Source organism: Pseudorca crassidens, chromosome 7 (genome assembly GCF_039906515.1).
Source record: "Pseudorca crassidens isolate mPseCra1 chromosome 7, mPseCra1.hap1, whole genome shotgun sequence".
In the NCBI taxonomy this organism is placed as follows: domain Eukaryota; kingdom Metazoa; phylum Chordata; class Mammalia; order Artiodactyla; family Delphinidae; genus Pseudorca; species Pseudorca crassidens.
Genome location: NC_090302.1, coordinates 35,776,136 through 35,791,397, shown reverse-complemented (window position 1 = coordinate 35,791,397; position 15,262 = coordinate 35,776,136). Strand labels below are relative to the sequence as shown.

The 15,262-nt window shown below is 36.1% G+C and overlaps 1 protein-coding gene across 5 annotated transcripts in view; it reads left to right on the top strand.

The window, feature by feature from the left end:
• Window positions 1-15,262, top strand: part of ZCCHC7 (zinc finger CCHC-type containing 7) — a 305,804-nt gene that overhangs the window by 44,547 nt on the left and 245,995 nt on the right. The window contains exon 2 of one of the 5 annotated variants that reach the window (XM_067743931.1): window positions 13,768-13,825. The exons of the other annotated variants lie outside the window; for them this stretch is intronic. Within the exon in view, the coding sequence (XP_067600032.1) occupies window positions 13,768-13,825 (58 nt within the window). The remainder of the gene's footprint in view (window positions 1-13,767; window positions 13,826-15,262) is intronic. 5 annotated transcript variants of the gene reach the window in all.

Genomic DNA, 15,262 nt, shown 5'->3' with positions numbered 1-15,262 from the left:
TACTATTTATATATTAGATGGGCTTTTTCCTTTTTCTTAACATGAAAATTAGAGTAGTAACGTATTTTACATTTATATTCCCAGAAAAAAAATAACATTCTCATCAACAACAGACCTTAATATGTATGTGTGTATATATATACATGCACACCTTTTCCTTTAGGGCTAAAAGCTTGAGATTTTTCTCATAACTTACAGTGCTTTTTTATGGAGTCTGTTCAGTTTCCTTAATATTTTATATACTTAGTAGATCTCTTTTGAGGGTTGTGTTACTGGAAATTGAATGTGATATTTGTATTCACTAAGAAAATATGGACACTTTCTTGATTAGAGTAGAAAGCCCTTTTTGTCTGGTTCTATCAGGATCTGTAGTCATCTGATTAAAATGAAGAATCATGAAAAATGATATGTATGAACACTAAACATACCATTTTAAATTAAAACATGTTTTAAATTAATGTCCACTCATTTGCCAGTCCTTTGGTAGAAGGTCATGACCTTTTTTTCTGAGTATCACTATCACTCTGCTGGTTAAAGTTTTTCATCATATTTCTTTCATAAGCCAATGTTTTGGAACAACATGAATGCAGAATCCGCGCGCCCCCGCCCCCCCCTTGCCCGCCCCTGAGTGTTAGTCTTTTTTGTTGGCTTGCCTTCATCTAATTTGACATTAACTTTGAGCAGCTCATTTAAACCACAGTCTTTTCTTTTTTAATCATTTCACTGGTTTACTTAGCACTTATTTATATTAAATATCACAGTGAGAAGTACAACTGGCAAAATTAGCTTTGGAATGTATACAGTATATACTTCAACTGGTTAAAGCCGAAGTGAGGGGGGTAACTTATGAGTGATCTGCTACTCATGAGCTAGTATTCTATTGCATCAATATACTTTACAAAATAAATTGAGAGCATTTTACTTTAGTTAGTGGATTAAGATTTGTTAAGAGAGCATTTATTGTGACATTTTGAGTCTAAACAATGTCCCTGGACAGAAACTTAATTAAAATGCTCCAAGGAGTAAATAAATATATGCTATTTCCCCCTTTCTATGTTTAGTGGTGCTAGATTCCCAAAGAAGTTGTTTGGTTTTAAGCACTTAGCCTCACATTGAACAAGAACACATAGGCAGGACAAATTTGATGAGTGATGCAAAAGGGGAGAAACAAATAACAAAAAAAGATTTTGATTATGAGTGGTGGTGGTCAAGGAAAAGAGGATGTAGAAGTATGAGAGTCTAGAGGGAATATAGAAGACAGTAAGTTTGTCTAACAGGTTTGAGAGTTCTTTATATGGCATTTCTCCCTTGAGACTTGTATATTTTATCATGAATTTTATAGTAATGGGCATAATAAATGCATATGTTTTTAACTAATATGGAAACATGTTATTCTGGAGTGAATTGACTAATGAGTAGTTTATTACAAAGATAAATAAATTATAAAATTGTTAGGCTTCTCATAATTCTCCTTAGAATCTATCATTAGAAGAATGATTTTTATAGAATGTGTGAAAGATCAAGGAATATGGGGCAACTTACAGTTGTTTACAGCCAGGTTTGCAGGTGGCAACAAAATATATTAGTTTGCCAAATAAAATTAAGCTTATTTTTCTTTCTGCAGCATATTAATTGTATTATAGTATGCCATAGCCACTTTCAATGCAATCCTCCTAGTCTTGGAACAGCAGCCAATTCCAAGAATTAAGAGAATTAGGTTACTTTGCCTAGTGGCACAAAACATACCCAAGGTATTAAATCATTGGCTTGTCTGTTTGGGGCACAGACAGAAAGAAAGTTTAGAGATAAAAGTTGATTTGCATGCTGTTCACATTTATTCATACAACTTTAACAGATATATTTTTCTATTTCTGTCTGATTCATATAATCCTTTCTAAAACAGATTTTCAGTTGTAGTTGTGTCCAGAGGTGTAGAATTTTAATAAAATTTTAGGATAAAGAGTAAATTCAGGATTCAGCTACAATAACTTGATGCTGTTGACTATGAAAATAGTTTAATTTACCTTTAGAATATTTAAGAAAATATTAAAATATGTAGTTACCTAACAGATGGTTATTACTTAAAATTTTTGAATCATCTATTAACCTGTTATATGAAGTAATATAAGAAACCAGTTTGGTAGAGGGAGAAATAATAGTTTCATTTGAACTTCAGTATTTCCAAAAAATGATGTTATTTTTGTACACAAAGCAGTAGAAGCAGAGATGAGGTGACAATATGAGAACCTTTTGATTTTGTTAGGGTGGAGTTTGGTCAACTTTTTTGTTTGTTTGTTTTTTGGCAGTACGCAGGCCTCTCACTGTTGTGGCCTCTCCCGTTACGGAGCGCAGGCTCAGTGGCCATGGCTCACGGGCCCAGCCGCTTCGCGGCATGTGGGATCTTCCCGGACCGGGGCACGAACCTGTGTCCCCTGCATCGGCAGGCGGACTCCCAACCACTGCGCCACCAGGGAAGCCCTGGTCAACTTTTATAGCTGACATTAGTATTGTATCTCTATAATTTTATGAGATTTGGGGGAAATTGTTTTAACTTTTCACTCTCAAGCTCTGAAGATCTTGCAGAAATCTTTGCCTTTCTGTTCCTATAACTGTTGCTATTCCATCTTGAAGCTACAAGCATGTGGGACAATGTCTTTGGTTCTGTAGAATTTCTGATCTGTACTCTGCTCTAAAATATCCCAAGAATAAGGGGGAAAGAATTGCTTTGGAATAACTGATCATTCATTGGGGTCTCTGGCAAGTCTGAAAAGAAGTAAAGATAAAGAATGCAGTGGTTAACTAGAAAAAACCTATTTATAAGATGGATCAGGCTTGACACTAATCCTCAAAAAATTTAAACTTATTTCTCCCAAATTAGTAGAATTTAAAGCAATTCCTTTAACATTAAACATGAGGGCCTCTGTTGTGTGCCTTGTTCAGAGTGCCACTGTTATACCTTGCTTTGACCCTTATGGCTGCCAGGCACTCCACTCTCATTGCAGTCTTTGGAAATACTGCTTAAAGAATGTTGCAGCTGAAAGGACCTAAAAGGCAAGAATTTCCCAAATCTTGTTTTATGCCAGGATTTAAGAATATGTCTCCAGGTTCTACCCCAGACCTACTGAATTAGAAACTATGTGGGTGAGACCCAGTATTCTGTATTTTAACAAGTCCGCCAGTATTATGCTGGCACAGATTGATTGGAAATCACTGCTTCAAGGCCAGTGCTCTCACTTTCTAGATGAAAAATCTCAGGCTCAGAGGAGATAAGTGACATGTCCATCTGTGTTCAGTTTGGTCCTCTTCTCTGCATTGCAGCTACAATATACAGAGTATTTTGAGGTCAAATCATGATAGCTACAGAACTCCTTTAGCTGGTGGACCATGCTCAAATGCCTCTTAAGAGCTAGCACTTCTTCATGTGATCCTTCAAGATCTTGTCATGGCAGACAACATTTCTTTTGCTATGGAGGTAGACATTGAATTCTTGGCAGGAGAGCCAAGAATCTCCTCCTTCACATTAGTGTGCTATGAATGAGCACAATTAGATACTTTGGAAAGTTGTGGAGATGTTTCAAGAAAATAGCTCTTAATAAACACCTATGAGTGAAGTGTCATATAGATGACTATTACTATTAGCAAAGTGATACTTTTGTTTAAAAGAAAAAACCCAAAACTTTGTTAAGGTACAAAATTGACATACTGCAAACATTTAAAATACACAATTTGATAAATTTTGTTATACACACAGGAAGCCATCACCATTCAAGAGAGCAACATATCCAAAACATATTTTGGAATTCTCCAGAGAGCTGTTATTGATTTCTTATTTAGTTCATTGTGTTCAGATAACATATTTTGTGTGACTTGAATCCTTTTAAGTTTATTGAAACTTGTTTTATAGCCTGGAATATGGTCTCTCCTGGTAAATAGTCTCAAAACGAATGCCATTTCTTTTGAGGTCAAAGTTGGGAAAATTTCAGCAATTAATTCAGTTTTTTTTTTTTCTGTCTCCCCATTTTGGGTACTCCAGTTACATGTATTTTAGCTTACTTGAAATTATAGCTCACTGATGCTGTTTTCATCATTTTTAATTCTTTTTTCCTCTGTGTGTTTCATTTTAGATAGTTCTTACTGCTTTATCTTCGAATTCACTAATCTTTTCTTCTGCAATATCTAATCTGCCACTGATTCCTTCCAGTGTGTTTTTAATCTGAGACACTGTAGCTTTCATCTGTAGAAGTTTGATTTGGATCTTTTAAAAATACTGTCCATGTCTGTACTTAATTTTTGTACATGAGGAATACAATTATTACAAGTGTTTTAATGTTTTTGTCTCCTAATTTTAACATCTGTGTTAAGTTTGAGTTGGTTTCAGTAGATTGATTTTTCTCTTCACTATGAGTTATATTTTCCTGCTACTTTGAATGACTTCCAATCTTTGACTAGGTGCCAGACACTAATTTTAACTTGTTTGGTGCTGATTACTTTTATATTTCTATAAATATTCTTGACCTTTCTTCTGGGATGAAATTAAATTACTTTGTAATTATTTGATCCTTTTGGGTCTTGCTTTTAAGATTGTTAGGTGGGAACAGGGGAGTGTTTAGTCTAGGGCTAATTATGCCCCACTACTGAGGCAAGACCCTTCTGGGTGCTCTACATAGCATCCCATGAATTAAAAGATTTTGCACCCTGACCAGTGGAAACAGGCACTGATCCCATCCCCATGTGGGTGCATGGTACTGGTCTGTCTGATCCTTTTGTATGATTCTTTCCCCAGCCTCAGAGAGTTTTCTTACACGCATGCTGAAAACTCTGCTAAATACTCAGTGGGGCCCTCTGGAGATCTGTGTGATTGTTTCTCTCCCCTTTGTTACTATATCTTTTGAACCTATCCTGCCTTGGTCTTCCTGGGTTCTCAGCTTTTTCTTTTAAACTCTTGGTGTTTGTCAGGGTCTACCTGTGTTCCCACTCCCTGTCCTGTGGCCTGGAAACCCTCTCAAGGCAATAAGCTACAGCAGTGGGAGGGTTTACCTACCTGTCTCTCAGGGATTTTATTGTCCTTTATTGCCTGACATCCAGTGTCTTAAACATCATTGTTTCATATATTTTGTCTTTTTTTAATTTGTTTTGATGGTTTCAGGCAGACTGGAAAATCAGATCTCTGCTACTTTATCTTAGTTGGAGGCAGAAGTTTGGTACTCACTCTTGATTTGTGTATAATAATTTCTTGAGGTTTGACTTTGTGCTGTAGAGCACATTAGACTATTTCATCTGTATCCCTAATGGTTTATATATTTGGATGCCAGAAAGCTTAGTTCTAAATCTGCTTATCGGGAGAATGGGGATTCACTTTATATTTGCGATCTGCTTGTATTTTTGGCATATTCTGGCATATTCAGTATGTCCTCTCTAATGCCTGGTAAAATGAATTACATAAACAGAGTACTCAGTATGGATTTATGGAATCAATAAATTAATAAATAAACTTTTAAAGGGCCAGGACCCTTTCTGTATCCTGAGACATCATTCTAATCCTGTGCAGTTTATGTAGCAATTCTTTGAACTGTTGGAAGATTTCCTAACACGTTCCTGCTGTTGTTGCTGTGTTAAGCAATAATCTTGGTCTTAATGGTAAATGAACTGGAAAGTCTAACTGTAAGTTCCTCTGTTCATCAGGAAACACAGTACAAAGGTTATAGTCAGGATCCTGCCTATAGTAAGCTTTAAAATGTCTGGTTCTGCTAGTATATAATCTTTCTTTCCTTTTTTTTTTTTTTTTTGAGATTTGATATGAACTCAAGAGAACCATTCCATTGATGTCAGGAAGGCAGTTATTTGTTGACTAAAACTCTGTTACTTTGGCATGAGCTCTTTTTAAAAACACAAATATTTTGTTATGAGAATGGAACCAAATATTTCACTAAGGGACCTATCTGCTAGGGGTGAGTTGTCATCCTGAGAGATGCTTGGAAGACTTGTGAGACTCTTACCTGTTTTGCCAGCCAGATGTCTGCCAGCTCCTCTGACCTAAATCGAGCTCCAGTGGGAATTTCACTATGGTTGCTTGATCTTGACTCTAATTCCCCTGGTAATCCAGCAGTGCTGGTTTTGTAATTAAAAGTCTTCAGAAATTCTTTAAGATATATTTGCTTTTTTTAAATCATTGTGTAATGATTTTTGTAATGTGGAGTTATTGTTTCCAAAGAATATGTTTTTATTGTTTGTATGTACTAGCATTCCTTTAGATACAAAGTAGACTATAAAGAAAATTTCTAAATTCTGGATCCTGTTTCTCATTAATTTTAATTATTGCTGTGTTCTTTTTGAAAAAATTTTGAGGCAATGTAGTATGGAGCAGAAGTCATTGTGGCCATGATCCTGTCAGTTTGTCTTGTTCTGCCTTCTTGGTGCCCTGTTAACTTTACCTTTCTTGCCAAATTTAGTGAGCTTATTAATGGTAGCAGTTTCTCCCTTGGTATTTCTATGTCAGCCCAGTATGTAAATTTGTAATGTTGAGCAATTGGTAAATTAAGAATTAATTTGTGTTTACTAGCTATATAAAGAAGGCTACAAATTTAAAATTTTTAATTGAATTATCCAGTTCAAATTACATTAAATGTGCCTGTGTCTTTGCCAGTTCGGTTTGGTTAGGGTTTCTTTTTGCCCGAAGTGAGAAGTTTAATGTGGCCAATCACTTTTGCAAAGAGCCAAACATGTATTTCCCATCAGTTGTCTTATAAATGTGTCTTTGACAGAGGTGTTTTTAAACTTAAAATAAAAAAAATTAACCCTAAAAAAATTTATGCTGGCGTACCTACCACTTTTTTTTCTCAAGCAAAAATAAAAACAAAAACATATTTGGGAGGAAGAAGGGATACTTAATTCTAAAATTTAGGAATGTAAGTGTTAACCAGTGTGTCATATATTTTTTTATGGAGTGAGTTGTTCTTTGAAAAAGAATTTTTGAGATTACAGAATCTCAAGGATGAAAAAAATTTAGAAATTATCTAATGCTAGTTAATCATATTAAAAGTAGATTTGGTATTATTGCTATGGTTATTTAGGAAATAGTCCTTATTTTTAAGAGATGTATACTAAAATATTTCATATGTAGTGTTTGTTAGAAATGGAGTGGAGGTACATTGTTGGTAGTGGTGAGAATTAGGTGGTAGAATGCCAACTCAGACACTTTCTGTTGCTGCTGTGTTGTTATCATATTTGTAAATGCTGCGTTTAAGTGGTGTGAATTTCAGTAATAGACAAAATTGTTAATACAGGTTAATTCAAGTCTCTATTTGGCATCTTCTTGAGAGACCTCTTCTTTGGGAACTCTTTCTTTTCCTGCTGATGTTACAGTGCCTCAACCAGAGGATCCTGAGTTCTATAGACTAGTCACTAATAAGTTCTAATGTACAATTTTAGCTTATAGTGGTTTTTAAGAGGTTACCTTTTTCAGTTTAATTTATATTTGATTCACAGGAACGAGTTTTTTCAGGTAGAAAAAAAATATTTTGGGGTAGATATATTCGTAATATCTTTTAAATCATATTGATAAATTATCATTTACTCTGTGGATGATGTTGACCTGGTCGATTACCAAATTCATTAAAGACATTTGTATACTTAGTTGTTTAATGGTAAATGATAGTTGTTTTATGGGCCTCATGCCTCTTAAAGTTTTAATGTGCCTTCTGTATCAAATTGTCAGTTTAAGAACAAAATGAAGGGCTTCCCTGGTGGCGCAGTGGTTGAGAGTCCGCCTGCCGATGCAGGGGACACGGGTTCGCGCCCTGATCCGGGAAGATCCTACATGCCGCGGAGCGGCTGGGCCCCGTGAGCCATGGCCGCTGAGCCTGCGCGTCCGGAGCCTGTGCTCCACAACGGTGAGAGGCCCGCATACAGCAGAAAAAAAAAAAAAAAAAGAACAAAATGAAGATTAGAGGCAACACGTATAGTAAACGAGATTGTGTACCTCTTGTTTTTACTCATTTGTTTTTTTCCCTTCCTATTCCCAGTCTTTTAAGTATCATCTGCAGATGATTCCAGAGTCTGAGTTACAGTCATGACTGTCCAATCATTCCTTTGGGATTTCCCCCTGTGAGTGTCTTAGAGTCATCTCAAACTCAGCTCAACTCGTCTTTCTTTTTAAACTGGTCTTATAGTGTCCTAAATGTGTCAGTGGTATCATCATTCCTTAGTCACTCAGGAAAATCATAACTGTGGTAACACACATTCGTGAGAATGTTTTAATAGTATTTGTTTATTTATTCCTTAGTTCAGTAAACATTTATTTAATTCTTATATGCAAGGAACTGGAGGTACACAGATAAAGATTTCATCTGTTCTCTCCAGGAATTTGTAATCACATTGGGTAGAGACAAGTAAAAAATTGTGTAGCAGATTACTAAGCACTCTGGTTAAGCACAGTATGCATAGGATGCTGTGGGGACAGAGAGGGAGGCACCTTCTTAAGGATGCAGCTCAGGGAGGAAAGGAGAGGAGCTTGAGTTACATTTTGGAAGACCACATAACAGCAGAACAATATGCTTGGGAGAAATGTTGAAAGGCATGACTTTTTAGGAAATAATTTGGCAAAATGTGAGGCTTTAAAGCATGATTGATTCTTTTGATGCAGCAGCCTAAGGAAATTATCTGAAATAGAGAAAAATTCTTTATATATAAATGATTTGTTTTTATAAATCTTTTTATTTTGATTTAATTGTAGAGTCACATGCAGTTTTAAGAAACAGTACAGAAAGACCCTGTGTACCATTTACCCAGTTTCCCCCAATGGTAGCATCTTGCAAAACTATATGATAGATATCACGACCAGGATACTGTTATTGATACAGTGAAGATACAGAGCAATTTTGTCACCACAAGGACCCCTCATCATGTTGGCCTTTTATAGTCTCCCTTTCCCCGGCCGTCTCTGATCCCTGACAACCATTGATGTGTTCTCCATTTATATAATTTTTTAAGTTTAAGAATGTTATATGAATGGAATCATACTGTGTGTGACCTTTTAGGATTGGCTTTTTCCAGTCCCTGGAGATTCATCCAATTTGTTATGTGTATTATTAGTTCATTCCTTTTTATTGCTGAGTTGTATCCCATGATATGGATGCACACAGTTTGTTTAACCATTCATCTGTTGAAGGACAGCTGAATTGTTTCCAGTTTTGGGTAATTATGAATAAAGCTGCTATGAACATTCATGTACAGATTTGTGTGAACATAAATTTTCATTTTTCTGGGATAAATGCTCAGGAATTCAGTAGCTGGGTTGTATGGTAGTTGTATGTTTAATTTTTTAAGAAACTGCCAAACTTCCCCATACCGAACCATTTTACATTCCCACCAGTACTGTATGAGTACAAAGGATGCGTTTGTTATTTTTTTTTTTTTTGGCGGTATACGAGCCTCTCGCTGTTGTGGCCTCTCCCGCTGCGGAGCACAGGCTCCGGATGTGCAGGCTCAGCGGCCATGGCTCACGAGCCTAGCCACTCCGCGGCATGTGGGATCTACCTGGACCGGGGCACAAACCCGTGTTCCCTGCATCGGCAGGCGGACTCTCAACCACTGCGCCACCAGGGAAGCCCTTGTTATTTTTTAAAAAAGAAAATAACATAAGCATTCAGTAAAAGTGGAATAATTAAGTATTGACTATACATCTATATCATGGAATACTGTGTGGGTCATCGGAAATGTTTATGCAGTGGTTTTTTTGTTGTTAATATTGGAAAATGGTTGTCTTAAGTAGAAAAGCAGAATCTAAAATACTATCACCTCAAGTAATAATAAATAAATGCATAGAAAATAGAGAAATGATTCAAAATTGATCATTTGAATAAAGAATGTTTATGACAAGTGTATGTTAAAGGATATTCATATTTAGCTTGGTTCTTATGTCACTCCTAACAGCTGATGGTACCCTTCATGAAAAAAGGAGGGAGAGAATGTGTTCTTCCCTATCTAATCCTTGTTTATGACAGTATTGAAGGGCTCAGGGTATTCACTGCCTACGAAAACAACTTTCGTGAAAGTTAATATAACAGTCTTAAGAATACCTGATTCTGGGGAGGGGACAGGGGCAGTATGCGGGTGGGGAGTTAAGAAGTATAAACGATGCTTAAAATAGGCTGTGGGGGGATGTATTGTGCCCACAGGGAATGTAGCCAGTGTTTTGTAATGACTGTAAATGGAGTATAGCCCTTGAAAGTTGTGAATTGCTGTGTCGTGCACCTGTATCTTACATGGTGTACATCAACTGTATTTCAATTAAAAAAAAAAAAAGAAAGAACACCTGATTCTGCGGTTTACTGGATATAGTCAGGGCACCTGATGCAGTCTGTTTTTCTTATCATCCCACCACGGGAATATGTTTCCTTACTCTTTAAAGTTCTTACTTCTCCTTAAGTATGTAAAAACATATGTATAAACCTTATCTGACTTGAATTGCATCTCTGAACTCAGGACTTTTGTTCATTTGTTTTGTTTTACAGCTCTGGCTTTCATTTTCTGTGATTCCCAATTACGCCTTCTGCCTCTGCTAGTTTGGCCTCACTCGTAGGAGTTCGTCTCTCCCTGTGACCCCATCTCCCACAAAACGGTTTTGTCCCTTTCATTACGGGTAAACGGAATTGTCTGTCTTGCAGACCATATGATCTGGCCAGCCTTTCCACCAAGTGTTAGTATTTAATATTAAACAAATTAAAAAAATAATTTTCTTAGTTTTGTTTAAATACTATTGTTGTAATCACTATTTTTCTGTCTTTTATTGAAAATACAGAGTATTATGTTGAATCATGTGAAATTGATGGTTGAATGTGGCAGTTTCACATTCTTCAGATGAACATTTCTTTAGCCTTAAGGGTTAAATACACTTTTACTAAGTTAGCCTGAGAACTCTGCCACCCCATAGATTGTTGCTTCGGTGCAAAAATGAGCACCAAGTTTTGAACAATAGTCTGTTGCTGTGTTTTGGGGAATATAAAACGTTTTGATGTTGGTGGTTTAGTATTCATCCTTTCCTAGTCTTCACCTTGGAATATGCATATTTTTCATCAGCAATGCTTCTAAAAGTCGGTCACTGCCTTCTGCCTCTGACTATGTTTAATCTATTATTATTTAAACATTGCAGTGTCCCTGAATTATAGAGTTCTTTTAAGCCAAAGCCATTTACAGGAAGAACCGAAGAGACATAAGAAATGTAAACCTCAAACAGTATAGCATAGCTATGAATGCTATAACTGGGAAGACACATAGCTTGCACTGCCACAGTCTATGTAGAGCTAAGGCCTGTGTAGAGCTAAGGGAGATCAATGGTTCTCCACCCTATTAGGATAATCTGGAGAGTTTAAAAATAACTACTGATGCCCAGGAATTCTGATTAAATTGGGACCTGGGCAACAGCATTTAAAAAGCTCCTGCATGTTTGATTCTGATGGTTAGCTCAAATTGAGAACCTCTGTTTTGGACCAACTTTGAAAGCAAAGAGTCAGGTCAGAGATATGTACAGACTTGGAAAAATCACTGTGGTGACTCAAAGACTAATCTTTGTGCAGTATGAGAAGCACAGCTGGATTAAAAAATTTTTTTTTCTCCTATGAGTCACACCCAAGGATAGTAGCTATTAAAATGGTCACCTTCAACAATGAAGAATAGCAGTATATCATTAGGGAGCTGAGAAAAATGAGAATGCAGTTTTTGTGAAGGCTATGGCTAAATCAAAACACGGTAAGACAGGTAGTCAACACTGTCATCATCAATGATAAGTCATGTTGATAGCATTTACACTTGAGACAATCGTGATGAGAATGTTACTTTATCTCTGTGGTCTTCCTCCCAAAAACCCATAACTGCAGCCTAACCATGAGAAAAACAGACAGATCCCAATTGTGGGACACTTTACAAAATGCCTGATCTGTACTCCTCAAAGCTGCCATGGTCATCAAAAAGAAGGAAAGTCTGAGAAACTGTCACAGCCAAGAGGCGCCTCAGGGGACATGACAACTAAATGTAATATGTTGTCCTGGATGGGATCCTAGAACAAATAAACAAGGAAAAAGTAAAGAATTCTGAAAACGGTATGGATCTTAGTTAATAATGAGTCAATATTATTTCATTAATTCTTATAAGTGTACCATACTAATGTGTAGGATATTACTAATAAAGGGAAACTGGGTGAGGGCATGTAGGAACTCTGTACTGTCTTTGCAGTTTTTCTGTAAACCTTAAACTGTTCTAACACTAACCAGTAATTTATTGAAAGTGTTGCTTTGGTAGTTAAGATACCATGCTGGTGATTTCTAGCTAGCTTTATTAACCACATGGCAGGGCATGGACATGTCAGTCCAAATCCATTACCCCTAATGGAAAATCAGAGAACATTCACACTGTATTGAGTAGAACAGTAATATCATGTCTTTATAATTTAGAGCACATTCCAGTGTTATGTACTGTTTCTGCTCCTCCCCCCTTCCCTCCCTTCCTCCCCAAAAAAGGAAAAGAAGAAAGGGGAAAAGGAAGGGAGAAAAGAAAGGGAAGGTAAACCTGAAAGAAGGAAGGAGGAAAGAGGAAAAAGTAAAGTATAGAGAAAAGGAAGAAAGGAAATGTGAAAGGAACAATGGTGGCACGAGAGCCTCTATATAGTAAACTCTCCAGTCTGCTGTTGGTTGAATGTATGGAAGCAGCATGCACGGATACAGAGGGCTGACTGTACTGTGTCATTTTATGTAAGGAACTTGAGCATCCATGGATTTTGGTATCTTTTGGGGGTCCTGGAACCAATCTCCTGTGGATAGGAGGGCCAACTGTATCTCAAAGGTTATGAGGATGAAACTAAATTATAAAAGATGTAACTTGGTATTGGTATGTTTTGTTGGAATAAATCACAATAAATGTTATAAGTTCAGCTGTTGTAACAAAAGTATATGAGTTTACAAATACTAAGCAGTGAAAGTAAATTATAGGTTTCAAACAACTGAAATCACCATTCGTTTTTTTTCTTTTTTTTTTTTGGTTGTTAACATTCCAGTTGTATAGGGAACTACAAGTGACTCAAATGGACTGGGCTTTTTTAAGTAGGGTGAATTGACAGTTTTGGTTTTTTTTGCCGGTACGTGGGCCTCTCACTGTTGTGGACTCTCCCGCTGCGGAGCACAGGCTCCGGACGCGCAGGCTCAGCGGCCATGGCTCACGGGCCCAGCCGCTCCGTGGCATGTGGGATCTTCCCAGACCGGGGCACGAACCCGTGTCCTCTGCATCGGCAGGCGGACTCTCAACCACTGTGCCACCAGGGAAGCCCGACAGTTTTTAAAAATGTGATGTTTTTGTTGTATATGAATTTAATGATCTGTACTGATAAGTGAAGTCATAGTCATTTTGCAAAGCAACATAATGTTGCTTGTTTTATCTACTTCTTGATAAAGTGTTTTATTTCCCTTATGTTTGACCACATAATATCAAGAATACGATTGTCATTGTTTCTTTGCCTTTTGCTGTGATGTAATGTTTGCTTTTTTCCCTTAGCCTGGGATGTATCTTGATTTTCAAAATAACCAGGCATGCTATTTACATGAAACAGATAAGCATACCCATGTAAATCTTCATTGATTCCCTGAGAGGTGCTGTGTATTTTTTCCTTTTAAAAACATTTATTTATTTATTTATTTATTTTGCTGACAGCCTTAATAATGTTTTCATAAAATATGATGGGTTTATAAATCTGTTTAACATGCCTTTCCCTTTTTGTCTTAGCGCTTTGCTTCTAAGTTGCAGATGCAGTGGCTGAACAATACGCTGTGTGGTGTGACAGGTAAATTTCCCAATTTACCTGCCGTAATAGTGTGCAGTGTAATGCCATTCAATCATCTCTGAATTTTACTTGCCTGATTAGTTGAGTGAAGCAGATTTTCAATTTAAATGTAACTTCATCTGCTTGATTAAAAATGTAACAGAACATTATCTGCTGCAAATAAATTTCAGTGGAAGAGATGATTTTCCCTGTTTAAAAATAACATCTGTTTATATTGGCTGGAAGCAGACGATTAATACTTCTCTAATTTCGAGGTTTACCAGTCCAGCTCACCTGTCTTTTTGCATGGATAGTTGAAATTGATGGCTGTCGAGTATAAACATTTACCTGTTGATGTTTAGTTGATGGATTTCTTTTTTAAGGATAATACAGAATCCCATCATTGGGCATTCATTTATTTGCTGCTCATCAACATGATTGACAGTTTTGCCAACAACATGGAAAAAGGATCTTCCTTCATGATGCATACGAGAAAAATTTTACCCCTCAATGATGAGCGCCCTGCAGAAAAACAGATTCCTGTGAATTCTTTTTCATAGTTAGTATTTATTTGAATTCTGAGTTTAGAGACTCTGAGTATAATTTTAAGTCAAGTGTGTAGTAAATGAGGGTAGGTGGTACTCTCCTGCTGGCATCTTTCATCAAGTGATTAAATGTGTAGGCCAAACAGATAAGGAGGGAGAAAGATAGGAAAAAAAACCAAAATGGTTATTTTTTCTCAGTGCTTAGCATAGTGTTAAGCATGTATCAGACCACTCAATAAATATTTATTGACTTTGAATTAAATATTAGGCCCATGGTATATTTGATATTCTACAAATCTAACAAACTGTATTTAATTGGTTTAAATATGTAGTTAAAAATTATAGCAAAAGAAATTGTGGAATGCTAGTTTGTCTCTCTTTCTCGCTCTTTTATTTTCAATGAAAACTTCCCTATAGGAGCTTATTAGAAAGTAGATTTTAAAATTCAGACTTCTATAAATATCCTCTAAAATTTTACTAAGTAAAATTTATTTAAAAAAATAGATGTAAAAAAATTCTAACACTAGTAAAACAGCAGTACAATTCAGTGGTATTTAGCATAGAGTAAAAACAATATTTTTAAGAAATTGTTATAGTTCCATAATCTCAAAAAATACTGTCTTTTTTTTTGAGTACTGTATTTATTTTGGTAGAGTATTCTGAACATGTCACATATTTTGTAGAAGAATAATTTTGCATTGTTTTGATAACATTTTTGTTGTCCTTTGTCATAAAGCAAACAAAAATATTGGCATGAAAGTTACTGAATTGATATATTGGAAGCTCTTGTTTCAGTTGTAACATTAGGGGTTCTTGGCCACATTATATATGATTTAAATAAAAACTATATTTTTCAAGTAGATATTTGAGGTTTATATCAAAATGTTTTAAATCAAATAATCAAGAAAATTAG